We start from the raw sequence: 15869 nt of genomic DNA on the forward strand, positions 1-15869 counted from the left end.
TGTTGTATCATGCTGCTCAGTATCTATGGTTGAGCAGTAGTTATATTGGTTAAGATAGGTTGTTGGCTATGAGTACTTGCATTTGACAAGGACTGAAACATATTGTCCTGTGTATAGCTAAATTAAAATAAAAAATCAACAGCAAAAAGACTTTACACATACAGTATGTTGCAATTTGGAGCTGTGGTGAAGGTCATTTTTCTTACCGTTCTTGGGTGGCTGGGCATTACTCTTCTCCATCGTAGCCGACATCTTGTCCAGTCTCCAGATCTCTCTATATAACCACACAAGGGTTGAAGAAATGGTTGAGAAAACCATTTCAGCCATTTAGGCTTTGCCTGCGACACAATGTAGTCCAATCCTTTTCTTATTTAACAACATCTTTAATTCTATGAGACAAGACAACTATTCGTTACAAAAGACAGACTGATAATTACAATTCTGAAACAGTCAATAACATACTTCTTGTTAATGTGAAAACATCTATACAGGATATACCTAACATACCTAACATGTACAATACATTACATTCTAGATCAGATAGGTGTAACCTACGAAACTTTCAGAAAGCGAGTCGTGGGCTGTAATGGAACTAACCACAGGCATATACATGTACACACCGCACTACCCACTGAAGTCTATTGGGTTAATGAGTCCTCCATGTTGGACAGGGAAAAACTCTGTCCAACTCTGCCCAATGTTGTCCAACTCTGCCCAATGTTGTCCCGCTTTTCAGCACTTCATAAAATCATATGACAAATCATATTTCGTCTGATTTTTTCCTCATTCCTTAAAGCTCATTTGTTGACATTTTGAGATGCAGAGGTTTTTGAATTACTGTTTAGGAGCGTCATACAATTCCACACCACACGTGATTTTCTGTAACTAACACTTCAGAATGTTTACAAGTAGACGACGCTTTTGTTATCACAAGTTCCTCCCTGTGATGCCTGTAAATGACCTGATTTGTAATCTGTGTTGTAACAGAATTGTCTTTGAAAGTAAGAAGACAATTAGGCAGCAATGCCTAATAGGGATAGCCCTCACAAGAGACCATTTGCATTACAGAATAATCCATAACCCATAATCCCACATGTATTCCCTTATTACCTGGTAATACTGGTTACCTGAAAGATCAAACACAATAAAAAGGGTTTAGAGTCTAATTGGTCGAACATAAGATACGATTACCCAAAGATACATACTTTAGCGAAGACGGCAACTTCTAGGCTCTCCCTTTGGCTTCTTCTGTCATTTAGCGAACTGTCCAGGTTAGTCAAACCAACAGATCTTTATGCTGTGTTTGTTAATGATTAACAGCAGTAACCTGGCCTTGACAGCACTCGCAGATAACTAGTGCAATCAAGGATCCTTCACCTGATTGGAGGAAGAAGGGCAGGTATGCAGACCATCCCCTCATAAACGTGTTCTTGTAACACAATTACAAAGTGAAGGGCAGAGGGTGACATATCCGACAGACACATCTGAATAAGTCAACAACGTCCCAGCAGCCCATTCAGACAGACACTGATTATATCCTAGTTGGTAAAGTGATGCTTTCCCTCACAATTGAATGCACTTCTCTTTTAGAGTACTGTAAGTTCTCAAAATGATCTTCATGCTGTGTTTGTTAATGATTATTGGCAGTGTTTGGAAAGTTCACTTTCTACATGAACTAGTTCAGTTCACAGTTCATAATTCAACATTTTGAACTAAGTTCACAGCTCCAAAAACTGAACTAGTTCAGTTTTTTTTTCAATATGTTGCGAGCTATAATTTTTCTAAAAATTCTATCTGTCTGCAATACCGCCCTCGGCCTCTACGCAACTTTGGCGCTCTCACACTTGCCAGGCATAGACAGTAGAAGAAAGCACACGCAACGATTGACTGGTTGGGCAACCCTGGATACAGCACTGTTAACGGTGTGTTTTTCACCTGGAAGTCTCTAGAAATCTGGCATCTTATTGAGCGAAATTAAAAAGAGTGAACGTGCCGCTCACAGACACAAGAATTAATGCGTTCACAGTATCGTTCATCAGGCAGTAATATAGTACGTTCAGTTTACATTCACCAAAATTATGAACGCAACACTGATTATTGGCACTCACAGATAACTAGAGCAACCAAGGATGCTTCACCTGATTGGAGGAGGAAGTGCAGGTATGCAGACCACTCCCTCATAAATGTGTTCTGGTACAGAAGTACAAAGTGAAGGGCAGAGGGTGACATATCCGACAGACAATTCTGAATAAGTCAACAACGTCCCAGCAGCCCATTCAGACAGACACTGATTATATCCTGATCGATAAAGTGATGCTTTCACTCATAATTTAATGCACTTCTGTCTGTTTGTTTACTGTCTGTTTCAAAGTTATCTTTATGCTGCGTTTGTTAATGATTAAAAGCAGTTACTGCCCGTCTTTGCTAGATACACACACACACACAAACACACACCAATCAACACACCGCTGGAGACTACGACACACAACACGCTTCAGATACACACACACACACACACACACGACCACCATGCCACTGGACCCTATAACACACAATACACCAAATGTGTTAGCCACACACAAACAAAACACACAGCTTACACTGAACACTGGTTGGCACACCTTTACTTAACACTGCTCCTCCACCCTCCAACCATGACCCACATATGCCCAAGGTTAGCCCTATCAGCTAACAGGTTTAGTATGTGAGCTACATGTAGATAGATTATGTTCTACAAACTTGAGTTTATACAGATAGCTCCTGATAAGTTCAACATATGAGACCTAACGAGTGAATTCAAACTAATTTCTAAAAGATGACATCACAGGCTGGAGGGGTGTTACCTGTCTGCTGATTGGGCAGTTCCTCTGTGCAGTAAGTCAGGGCCAAGCCTGGGTCACAATGGCACTCATTCCCATGGTTACACACCAGTCACAGGGAGGGGTGTGGTCAGTCAGATACACCCCCACATACATACACACACACACACCCACACACACACACACACACACACACACACACACACACACACACACACACACACACACACACACACACACACACACACACACACACAGACACACACACAGACAGTGCCTTTCACATAGCACAATTGAAAATGTTTGAGCCTGTGGTCAGCGGATCCTGGCTGCAGCCCGATGACCTGCTAGTCTGTGCACAGAAGTAGACCTCAAACTGAAGTCCATGACCCCACTTGTCAGGGCCTGCTGTTCACACGGAATCCTTCTCTCAAGTGATCTACAGGCGCCACCTAGTGGTGAACTGTGTTAAGTTTAACTTATTTGCGTGTTGGTTTACAGAGAATCAGAGTAAAGGACCGCCACACGAAGCACTTGGTTTGATACAGTTGAGTTTACTGGTAATAAGGATTGTATTCAGTCGGAATGAGGAGTTCTCACAAGAGCTCTGTCACCCACGGCTGAGAGAAGGCGTTCTGTTTTTTACACGTGAGATTAAGGGTTATAAATCCAATCTTCACTGATGGTACTTCCTGGGCGCCTCCAGGTATACGCCTCTCTGGGACTGCATGTTTTAGTCGTAATTTCTGGCCTGACAATTATGTTCTGTGAGTCTCCATCCTCCCTTCTTACAGATGGCCATTATCTCGTCTGCGTCCTGCCCAGGCTGCCCTATGACCTTGGAATGTATGTCACTGGTCAGCCTAAACTTGAAGCATGTGCAGGCTTTGAATGTTATCTTTAGGCCCCTGTGTCTGAACTGCCTTTAGTTATACTGGTTAAATAGGCATACATTGTTAATAGAAAAAAGCTGTTAATACATTCATACTAAACTGAATTTATCTTACAACTGCACTACTACACCCATGAGTCAAACTGTCCTTTCCCTGCTTCAGTGCACACTGCTTCCTTTCCATTCACCCTCATGCTGTGTCTCAGTCAAAAATGAAAATCTATTCTTGCATTCTAAACTGGCATCCTTCACCTTACTTACTCGAATGGATAAAATAAATTATTGTAATAAATAAAGTTTTTTTACCACTGTTACATTTGTGTCTCCGAAATGACCAGGCCTTTAAAGTTAATGTCCAAGACTGTAATATTCAGTTGCAGCTCGTCTGTATGGGGAACCACTCACCAAAATGTCATCCTCTTACAATTAAAAACATAGATCCTTAAAATAAACGTTGGGTCAATTGTTGTTTGTTCAATTACACCCTTAAAAGTAGTGAAGCATTGTTCTATTTATTGTTATGTTTATCAGTATACAACAATTGGGTATGGTTCACCCTGCTCATAGCTTGCCTCTTCTGCTACACTTAGGATAGTAGGTTTCATGTGGGGCAGAAGACGCCTCTGCACACAGGAACTCCACAGCGCCCCCCCACATATTCCCCATGATAATATGTGGTCAGATATGGTACTACAGTGAGTCCTTATCTGCTCCATTGCTGTTAACCTCATGCTGGGCTCAAGGCAACACAACAGTGGACCTACACTATTAATATAGTCTAACAGATGGTCATTTTGCCAAATTACAATAGTTTTCCTGCTGACTATGGTGGGCAGGAAGATTACATTTTAAGATTTGTTAGATACAGTAGATAGATGGATAGATGGATACTACTTCCTGCACAACACAACACTAGGCAAAGAATATGGCTTGAGTTTTTGAGAATTACTTTCAATGAGAAAAAAAATGAGAACAGAAGTAATATTTGCATACAGCTCAAGGATACAAACACACACACACACACACACACAGACACACACACAGACACGCACACACACACACACACACACACACACACACACACACACACACACACACACACACACACACACACACCTAGGGGGGCTCCCTTTTTAGGAAAATTAGTCCTTTTATTTGTTGTATTTAAATGTGATGATGAATATATATTTACAAATGGATTGAGTTGTTTGCCCTCATTGTAATTTTAAATTCAAGGGTGACCAAAAGTTTCCCCGACGTCTGTTTCTATAGACCTATAAAATGTACTGGCATAACCCCTTAATGTCAATACCTCAAAAAAGTTCTTGTAGCTATTTCAATGAATTCCTTAAAAAGAGCAGATTCTTCTGAAGACAATAAGTTGTGATTTCACTCTTCCCTTATGAGTATGTTTTGAGTGGTACGAGGTCTTATGCAAGGGGGCATTCATGTCTGTAGATTTAAAATCTCCTCTAGATGCTGATTTCTTCCATGCTGCCATATCAATATTGGCGTATGACGGTGCACATGTTTCCCCACTACAGGAAAGGAGGCAGCAGGGACAGGGCAAATTGACTCTAGTGGTGCAGTTCAGATAAAACACCACTAGGTGGAGCTTGCATGTCATTACAGCGAAGGATTATAAATGAGCAGCAGTTCAGGTAAAACACCACTAGGTGAAGCTTACATGTAATTACAGAGAAGGATTCTACATGAGCAGCTTCTCATACTTTTCTTTTCCTCCTCCTGTCTCTTCCTCTCCTCCTCCTCTCTCATCTTTCTCTGAGCCTCCTGGTACATCTTGTTTGTGTAGTGTTCTCCACCAGTGTTCTCCACCATGGCATCAATCTTCTCCAGCAGCTCTTCCACTTGAGTCTGGTCATCCCGCTCTAAATTATTAAAGGAGTGATATCTTCTTCCACACTTGTCTATGAGGCATTCCTCTCAGCATTCAGCATTCCTCTCCTCCTCTGTGAATCTCACCCCTAGTCACTAGTCTGATGAAGGAGGGCTTTTCCACGTTACTCAGAGGCTGTAAATCTCCAACAATGTAGTCAATTACGAGTTTGTATACCTGTTGCTGGGAAATAATACCCTTGAAGGCTGCAGACAATGTGGTTTGGGTCATTTGGGGCTGTTGGCAGGGGGTCTTGGTCTTTTTTTGACTTTCAATTACTTGGAGATAACTTTCAAGGCTAGCTAGATGCTTCAGCTCCTCATGCCGTTTTAAATTAGATGCGGATGAGGCTGACTTCCAGACTTGTTTTTTTAGCGCAGGAGGACACAATTTGCACATAAAGGTGAGATTTTTACTATTGGAATCTTTATCAGACAGTGTGTAAAAATCCCGCAAATAATAATAAGGTGCATCGGATTTAGTCACTGAGTCTGCATCTCTGCTTTCACTTGCCCTTTTTATATGAGACCGACAGCTGTTGTCTTGGAATACGTTGCTTGTTTGGTCTACATGTGTGCGCAATGAATCATGGGTAACCTAGTGCGAAGTTGAGTTAGTTGGTTTAGGTTAGGCTACATCACAGAAATTTTACGGGCACTGAGCAACGACAAGCATTCGATTTAGACAGTGTCTCTCCTCAGGAGAAAGAAAACATTCCGTAACGTTTTAGCTAGACCTCAGATATATGAACGTGTTCACCGTTCAAATTCATTATTTGTCATTAAGTTGCGTTCAGTTCATCGTTCTTGTGAAAATGAACGTGTTCAATGAATGTCTTCTTTTGAACTTGTTCATGCACAACACCGCTCTACAGACACTGGTACGGACAGTGAGTGATGGTGGGTTTACTCCATTTGAATTCCTCAGAAACACATGGTTATTAAATATGACATTAAGTAGTTTTGTTTTTGACGGTTTGTTTATGATTTGCGGTTGAAGAGAAAATTAGAGAGGAATACGCACATGGTGGGTACTTCATGAATAATAGGCAAATGGTGGGTACTTCATGAATAAGTACGCACAATGAGCATAAGCATGTTTGAGTGTATAAGGACTTTGTTTCCTGTTAACACCACTGAAGCACTTATGACTTCATACATCTCTGAAAATGGCCAGATGAATGAATTCAATAAATAAATAAAGCAATTAACAAACAGCATTGCTTTCTGACAGTCACTAATTCTTTCTAACAACTTCTTTCGATGTCTTATCCCCAGGTCGACAGTGAGAGCAGCACCGACATAATCCAATCAAACCTTCCGCACTTTGCAACCGTCAGGACATCTTTGTGTTAACGTTTCACGTGTTATTTTATTATTTAAAAAAATAAAAGCACCAAGTACCAAGTGCAGACACACCTTAAAATTCAAACACAACACAACAGAAAATAACTGACCAATAATCAAAATAAACAGAATAGAATTAAAAAATCTTCATGAAATAGCCTACACACAATTACTGTGCGAGATTGAACTGTTCAAAGGTAGGACCAAAGGCAGTCAAATAAATGTGGAAAACATTACACCTCTGTCTGTTGCCGTGCTACTGTCTGTTACCGGTTCTGTTGCCGTGCTACTGTCTGTTACTGGTTCTGTTGCCGTGCTACAGTCTGTTACTGGTTCTGTTACCGTGCTACTGTCTGTTACTGGTTCTGTTGCCGTGCTACTGTCTGTTCCTGGTTCTGTTGCCATGCTACTGTCTGTTACTGGTTCTGTTACCGTGCTACTCTCTGTTACTGGTTCTGTTACCGTGCTACTGTCTGTTACTGGTTCTGTTGCCATGCTACTGCGTGTTACTAGTTCTGTTGTCGTGGCAGTGCCACACATCTCTGTCTGATTCTGAACCGGGCCATCAGTCTGAGGTGTCCAATGATAACAAATGACCGATCCATCTGATGAATTAACAGACAGTGACAACCATTCTTGGGTTACTTTTAGGCAGTGGTCAGTCAAACGTGATGCAAATTCACAATTTGTTAAGTTTATTTATAGTGTACAACCCAAAATACATTACTGCTACTGAAAAACACTGTAAAGATTTGCATGTAATATACAATATAATTGATATATTATATTATAATATAATATGTATAATGTAATGTTATGTAACATTCCTTTCATGGGTGATGGCTCATGATGTGTGTTTAAGGCCTCTATATATAGTATTCTATCAGTCTCTCATCAGTTTTGTTTGAACCTGGTAGCATTTATAAATACTACGTCTACGTCCACAATTCCCTGTACAGACATCAGTAATGAAACACTTTTCGTACTCCGCTTGGAATCTTTTATTTTTATTTTGATATGAAAAATCGCTTGTTTGTCTAATTTTAAAGAGACCATATCATGAGATAGTTTGTTTTACAACAGAGTTGGCTTTGAACAGATTTACTTTTTCAGCTTTCTCACACTTCTCTGTGTCGATGCATAAACGTCCAGTGTAAAGAATCCTTCCATCAGTATAATAATCTAAATCAGAATCATGTTTATTGGCCAAGTAAGTTTACACATACAAGGAATTTGACTCCGGGTGAAGTGGCTCTCGAATGACTACTCTTTGACATAGTTACTTGAAAAAAATGTTTTGGGAAAATATCACACCCATAACCCAAACCCACAGTACAGTATTTTTGGCCAACAACCAATAGGGAGCTCAATGATATTACTGGACATGAGGCAGCAGGGACAGGTCAAATTGCCTCTGGTGGTGTAGTTCAGATAAAACACCACTAGGTGGAGCTTGCATGTCATTACAGCGAAGGATTCTACATGAACAGCTGTCCTGACAAGTGTAAAAAAAAGACAAATAGAAAGATGTTGGAATAATAGGAAAGCTAACTGAAAAATATTTGTATTTGTGTTCTATTACTTGTGAAAAGACTCAGTGACACAATTCCCCTCCATAAGGCTGGGCATCCTTGTTCGCAAGAAGTGTTTTCCAGAAAGAGCTTGTCTATTTGAGTGTAATAAATCAAACTGGCAAGGTGGCTATGGTATTTCCCAGAGCTTTACTCTGTCAAAGGGGAATCATCCCTGCAAATTATTAAAAAAAAACATACTGTAGCTACCAAAACAGAAAGTTTGCTATTAGACCAATTCCAGGACCTAGTGCCAAGCCAGCTGCTATCTTCAAACCTATTACAACATATCGGTAAAATTGTTCATTCTCCTCTTGTTTTTTCCTCTCCTCTTCAGCCTTTCTATGATCTTCCTCTGCTTTCTTCCGCTCATCTTCTCTGATCTTCCTCTCATACTCCTTTCTTTTATTCTCCTCCTCCTGTCTCTTCCTCTCCTCCTCTTCTCTCATCTTGCTCTGAGCCTCCTGGTACATCTTGTTTGTGTAGTGTTCTCCATCATTATTCTCCACCATGGCATCAATCTTCTCCAGCAGCTCTTCCACTTGAGTCTGGTCATCCCGCTCTAAATTATTAAAGGAGTGATATCTTCTTCCACACTTGTCTATGAGGTTCCAAATGTCTTTATTGAAGTTTTGTTCCAATGTATTTCCCTTCAGCTGATCAGCATGAGTGAACAGTACCATGGTGAACCGTGCCGCTCTCTTGCCAAAGTTCTCCTGGATCCACTTCACTGCATTCCTCTCCTCCTCTGTGAATCTCACACCTAATCTGATCACCACCAGGAAGACGTGAGGCCCAGGAACAGACATGTTGACACACTTCTCTATCTCACTTTTCAGCTCATCTGGTGTCTTAGATGTATCAAACAGTCCTGGGGTGTCGACCACTCTGATCTGCCTCCCAAACACCGTTCCACTTTCCTTAAGAGAAACTGATGTGACGGACTCAAAAGTTGAATCTTCTTTAAAGACCTTTTTCCCCAGGATGGTGTTTCCTGTTGCACTCTTTCCAGCTCCACTCTTACCCAGCAGTACAATCCTCAACCCTGTGGGGAAACATTCAGAAACAGTTTGTATGTGTGTGTGTGTGTGTGTGTGTGTGTGTGTGTTAGTGTAGACTTGGAGTTTGATTGCTAAAGAGTGTCCATACAGGTAATAGCCTGTAGATATAAAATCTGTTTCTACTGACTATATATCAGTAAGGCCAAACCCAAACTAGCATTAGCTAAAAGTTTTGCTAGTTCAATGCTGTTCGTGTTGTCAGGTTGGCACAAACCATCCATGGGGTGTTTCCCACTCTACACACTTTTGTGTAACTATAGAAACATCAAATGTGTGGGAAACTAAACCCAGGAAATTCAATTATCTGTGTAAATTCATACAGCTACATAAATAACATATGACACATTGTGTACATTTTTTCTACCCCTGTAAATGTGGATAAATGCCATATCATTCATTATCTTAAGTTTCATTTCTGAGGAAGGTAGGTGACTAATGCTCAAAACACCCGTTCAGTGGCTCAACTGGTGTATCAAGAAGGCTCATGATACATTAGCACATTAAGTATTTAATCTTCAACATATTTCTCATTTGATAAGAGAGTTAGAGGGAGAGATGCAGAGAGGAAAGGATAGAGAGAGGGAAAGGGAGGAAAGGAGAGAGAGAGGAAAGGAGAGAGAGGGAGAGAGGAAAGGAGAGAGAGAGGGAAAGAGAGAGAGATACATACAAGACAAAAAGGAAACAATACAAATATCAGAATAAAAAAATAAAAATGTCTGTCTCACGTGATGATGGAACGCCTGCAGATAACAGAGGCATTGTCCACAACAGGATCAAACAGATCCCAAAATGTTTCATCTTCTCAAATCTGTTCAGCTCTTGTGAAACGAGACCAGACTGTTCAGAAAGTGAAGACAGACTCTGTTGAAACAAACAAACCGCTCGTCAGTGAGAGACTGAAACTCCCTGACGGATTATATCATCCCATTCAGTTCCATACACGTCACCTGCAACTCCCACTCAGCCTCTCTGTGTTTCTCTCTCTCCTTCCTTCTTACACACACACACACACACACACACTCACATACACACACACACACACACAATCACACACACACACACACACACACACACACACACACACACACACACACACACACACACACACACACACACACACAAACACACACAGATGCATATGCACACACACACACATACACGCACACACACACACACACACACACACACACAAATGCACATACACGCACACACACAGACAAATGCATATACACACAGACACACACGCACATCCACACACACACACACACACACACACACACACACACACACACACACACACACACACGCCACACACACACACACACACACACACACACACACACACACACACACACACACACACACACACACACACATACACACACACACACACACACAAGGAACTGGTAGGGCCGGTGGGGCTACTTTTCAATGAGGTGTTGAGCTCCGCCCTCCAGCAGGTCCACAGTAATGTACATGATTAGAACATTTAATTTTTTTATTGTCTGACACTTCTGCAAATCAGATTGTTCTATTTCTATGAGGGGGGCGTAATTATCGATTGGAAACACCATCAACCAAGACCTTCTCAGCTCGTTGCCCACTGCAGGCCAACGTTTGTAAACTCATTCTGGGCTGGGGATTGTGGGTTGGTGTACTGATGGACCCAACCAATTTGAAATGGATTCCTTGGTCCATGCACACACAGACATACACACATATATACACACACACAAACACACACACACACACACACACACACCATCTGTATTTGTAGTATTTGGTAATGTTTGTGCGTCACCTCTTTTTCGCTGCATATATACTTGTGTACATGGTATGGTCTCCCCCCCTCAACCCCAGAGACAACCCATAACACCCAGTTCACGTCCCACCCCAACAGACCCAGAGAGAAACACTCCAGACTGCCCTATAAAGGGTCCAGAAAGATCGACAACATCCAGTCGTTCATTTGGTTTAAATAAATTTGTTTAAAACAGTTGTCTATAGTAGTTCATTTTTACTTCATTTATATTTATATGTCAAGGTCTATTCTAAATATAAACAACAATTTAATTTTGATCATAAAACCTCTATATCTAAATTTAGTACAATGAGTATTTTTTCCTAGATGGCTTTAAAAAAACCTTTTACATGTACAATGAGCAAAGTTAAAGAAAGGAGATCAGAAACAAGCTAAGGTGCACAAAAAAATCTTTATTATTTTCACTTTGGAGACCTTTTTATTGAGGCTCAATGAGTCAATTGTATAAAGTCTGTGAATCCACTTCCTTTCAGTGTGTTGTCTTTTTCTTGTGTCCCAATGTTTGCTCTGCCTTCTGCACACTGGCAACTGTTGATTTTCACAACTACCTGTTGATTTTCATTTCAGCGCCCATGTTAACAGGTTGGAGCATATGTGTAATAAGCAATGTGAGACGCCCATGTCATGCATCAAAATCAATGGGAAACATATAATGCAGCCGCAACACTCAAGTAACACAGACAGTTCCCTTTTTAGGGAAATTAGTCCTTTTATTTGTTGTATTTAAATGTGATGATGAATATGTATTTACAAATGGGTTGAGTTGTTTGCCCTCCTTTCGTGTCATTTTTAAATTCAGGGTTTTTATAGACCTACAAAAATGTACGGGCATAACCCCTTAATCTGAAGACATTAAACAAAGTTCTTGTAGCTATTTCAACGACTTCCTTAAAAGAGCAGATTCTTCAGAGGCCAATAAGTTGTGATTTCACTATTCCCTTGTGAGTATGTTTTGAGTGGTATGAGGTCTTATGCAAGAGGGCATGCATGTCTGTAGATTTAAAATATCCTCTAGATGCTGATGTCTTCCATGCTGCCATATACATATTGCCATATGTCTGTGCAGCTGTTTCAGGGACAGGGACAGGGACAGGGCAAATTGCCTCTAGTACTGCAGTTCAGATAAAACACCACTAGGTAGAGCTTGCAAGTCATTACAGAGAAGGGTTCTACATGAACAGCAGTCCTGACAAGTGTTAAAAAAGACAAACAGATATATGTTGGAATAACAGGAAAGCTAAATTAATAATATTTGTATTTGTGTTCTTTTGCTTGTCAATAGACTTAGTGACACAATTCTACTTTATAAGGCTAGGCATCCCTGTTCCCAAGAAGTGTTACAGATATATAGAATAATCTCCCACAAATATCCCGCAAATGATTCATGAAAGATTACTGTTGCTGCCAAAAGCAGAGCGCTAGCTGTTCTACCAAGGTTACAACGTAGTGTCAAGCCAGCTACTATCACTTTTAAAACTACTTTTCGGTAAAATTCTTCTCTCTTCCTCTCCTCTTCAGCCTTTCTAAAATCTTCCTCTACCTGCTTCCGCTCTTCTTCTCTGATCTTCCTCTCATCCTCCTTTCTTCTCTCCTCCTCCTCCTGTCTCTTCCTCTCCTCCTCTTCTTCCATCTTTCTCTGAGACTCCTGGTACATCTTGTTTGTGTAGTGTTCTCCATCATTCTTCTCCACCATGGCATCAACCTTCTCCAGCAGCTCTTCCACTTGAGTCTGGTCATCCCGCTCTAAATTATTAAAGGAGTGATATCCTCCTCCACAGCTGTCTATGATGTTCCGAATGTCTTCATTGAAGTTGTGTTCCACAGATTTCCCCTTCAGCTGATCAGCATGAGTGAACAGTACCATGGTGAACTCTGCCGCTCTCTTGCCAAAGTTCTCCTGGATCCACTTCACTGCATTCCTCTCCTCCTCTGTGAATCTCACCCCTAATCTGATCACCAGCAGGAAGACGTGAGGCCCAGGAACAGACATCGCCACACACTTCTCTATCTCACTTTTCAGCTCGTCTGGTGTCTTAGATGTATCAAACAGTCCTGGGGTGTCGACCACTGTGATCTGCCTCCCAAACACCCTTCCACTCTCGTTACGAGAAACTGAAGTGGCAGAGTCAAAAAATGAATCTTCTTTAAAAACCTTTTTCCCCAGGATGGTGTTTCCTGTTGCACTCTTTCCAGCTCCACTCTTACCCAGCAGTACAATCCTCAACCCTGTGGGGAAACATTCAGAAACAGTTTGTATGTGTGTGTGTAGACTAGGAGTTTGATTGCTAAAGAGTGTCCATACAGGTAATAGCTTGTAGGTATAAAAATTGTTTCTATGGACTATATATCAGTAAGGCCAAACCCAAACTAGCATTAGCTAAAAGTGTTGCTAGTTCAATGCCGTTTGTGTTGTTATCATGGCACAAAACATCCATGGGGTGTTTCCCACTCAACACACTTTTGTGTAGTTATAGAAACATCAAATATATGGGAAACTAAACCCAGGAAATCAAATGGTCTGTGTAAATTACATCCGCACAGCTACATAAATTACATATGACACATTGTGTACATTTTTTGTACCCCTCTAAATGTGTATAAACGCCATATCATCTGTTATTCTAAGTTTCATTTCTGAGGAAGATAGGTGACTAATGCTCAAAACATCCATTTAGTGGCTCAACTGGTTTATCAAGAAGACTCATGATACAGCACAATACGTATTTGATCTTCAACATATTTCTCATTTGATAAGAGAGTTAGAGGGAGAGAGTTAGAGAGGAAAGGAAAGAGAGATAGAGGGAGAGAGAGAGATAATGAGAGAGGAAAGGAGAGATAGAGAGAGAGGGAGCGAGGAAAGGATAGAGAGAGGGAAAGGGAGGAAAGGAGAGAGAGAGAGGAAAGGAGAGAGAGAGAGGAAATGAGAGAGAGAAGAGAGAGAGGGAGAGAGGAAATGAGAGAGAGAGAGGGAGAGAGAGAGAGAGGACAGGAGAAAGGAAAAGACAAATAGAGAAGAAGAGAGAGAGGGAGAAAGGAAAGGAGAGAGAGAGGGGGAGAGAGGAAAGGAGAGAGAGATGGAAAGAGAGAGAGATACATACAAGGCAAAAAGGAAAAAATACAAATATCACAATAAAAAAAAAAAAAATTCTGTCTCACGTGATGATGGAATACCTGCAGATAACAGAGGCATTGTCCACAACAGGATCAAACAGATCCCAAAGTGTTTCATCTTCTCTAGTCTGTTCAGCTCTTGTGAAACGAGACCAGACTGTTCAGAAAGTTCAGACAGACTCACTGTTGAAACAAACAAACTGCTGGTCAGTGAGAGACTGAAACTCCCTGACAGATCAAATCATCCCATTCAGTTCCATACACGTCACCTGCACCTCCACCACTCAGCCTCTTACACACACACACACACACACACACACACACACACACACACACACACACACACACACACACAACAACACACACACACACACACACACACACACACACACACACACACACACAAACGCACACACACACACACACACACACACACACACACACACACACACACACACACACACACAGAACTGGTAGGGCCGGTGGGGCTACTTTTCAATGAGGTGATGAGCTCCGCCCTCCGCAGCAGGTCCACAGTTATGTAATCAGATTGTTCTATTTATATGAGGTGGGCGTAATTATCGATTGGAAACACCATCAACCAAGACCTTCTCAGCTCGTAGCCTACTGCAGGCCAATGTTTGTCATCTCACTCTGGGCTGGGGATTGTGGGTTGGTGTGCTGATGGACCCAACCAATTTGAAATTGATTCCTTGACACACACACACACACACACACACACACCATCTGTAATTGTGTATTTTTCCCCGCAGATGTACTTTTGCACATGGTATGTTCCCTCTTCCCCATAACCCCCAGTTCACGTCCCAGAAAGAAACACTCCAGACTCCCCTATAAAGGGTCCAGAAAGATTGACAGCATCCAGTCGTTCATTTGGTTTTAATAAATTAGATTTAAACAGTTGTCTATGGTTCATTTTTACTTAATATATATTGATATGTCAAGGTCTATTCTAAATAGAAACAATAATTTGATTTGTAAAAAAAACTCTACATCTAAATATAGTACTATGAGTAATTTTTCATAGATGGCTTTAAAAAACCCTTTTATATGTAAAATGAGCAACATTAAAGAAACGAGATCAGAAACAAGCTAAGGTGCACAAAACATTTTTATTATTTTATTACACGCGATACAGGCATGTGAAACGGGCCGTAGATTCTAGGCCCATAATTCCTTAAGCATGTCTGTTTGTGAACCTGTAAATGTTTATTTTTTACCATAATAGTGATTAAATGTTGTGACTATTTAACTTATCAAATGTTTGTTCTTACCTACATATACACAACCACTAGTTTTACATTTTATATCATATAAACAATATAACAT

At 40.9% G+C, this 15869-nt stretch overlaps 1 protein-coding gene across 1 annotated transcript; it reads right to left on the minus strand.

The window, feature by feature from the left end:
- Nucleotides 1–226: 226 nt before the first annotated feature.
- Nucleotides 227–14598, minus strand: LOC122129894 (FK506-binding protein 5-like). Its single transcript, XM_042704626.1, has 7 exons — nucleotides 14580–14598; nucleotides 12840–13634; nucleotides 8803–9582; nucleotides 5695–5814; nucleotides 5535–5600; nucleotides 1111–1127; nucleotides 227–274 (listed from the first exon to the last, which is right to left on the minus strand). The coding sequence occupies exons 1-7, from the start codon at nucleotides 14596–14598 to the stop codon at nucleotides 227–229; spliced, it is 1845 nt and encodes a 614-aa protein (XP_042560560.1).
- Nucleotides 14599–15869: the final 1271 nt, after the last annotated feature.

This window comes from Clupea harengus, unplaced genomic scaffold (assembly GCF_900700415.2).
Source record: "Clupea harengus unplaced genomic scaffold, Ch_v2.0.2, whole genome shotgun sequence".
NCBI classification, from domain to species: Eukaryota; Metazoa; Chordata; class Actinopteri; order Clupeiformes; family Clupeidae; genus Clupea; species Clupea harengus.

What these genes read in the sequence shown, in the direction of transcription:
- LOC122129894 (XM_042704626.1), bottom strand. An exon ending in TTACCGATATGTTGTAATAG is followed by an intron (nt 5,815 to 8,802) that starts GTTTGAAGATAG and finishes CATTGTCTGCAG; the next exon opens with CCTTCAAGGGTATTATTTCC. An exon ending in CATCAGACTAGTGACTAGGG is followed by an intron (nt 5,601 to 5,694) that starts GTGAGATTCACA and finishes TTAATAATTTAG; the next exon opens with AGCGGGATGACCAGACTCAA.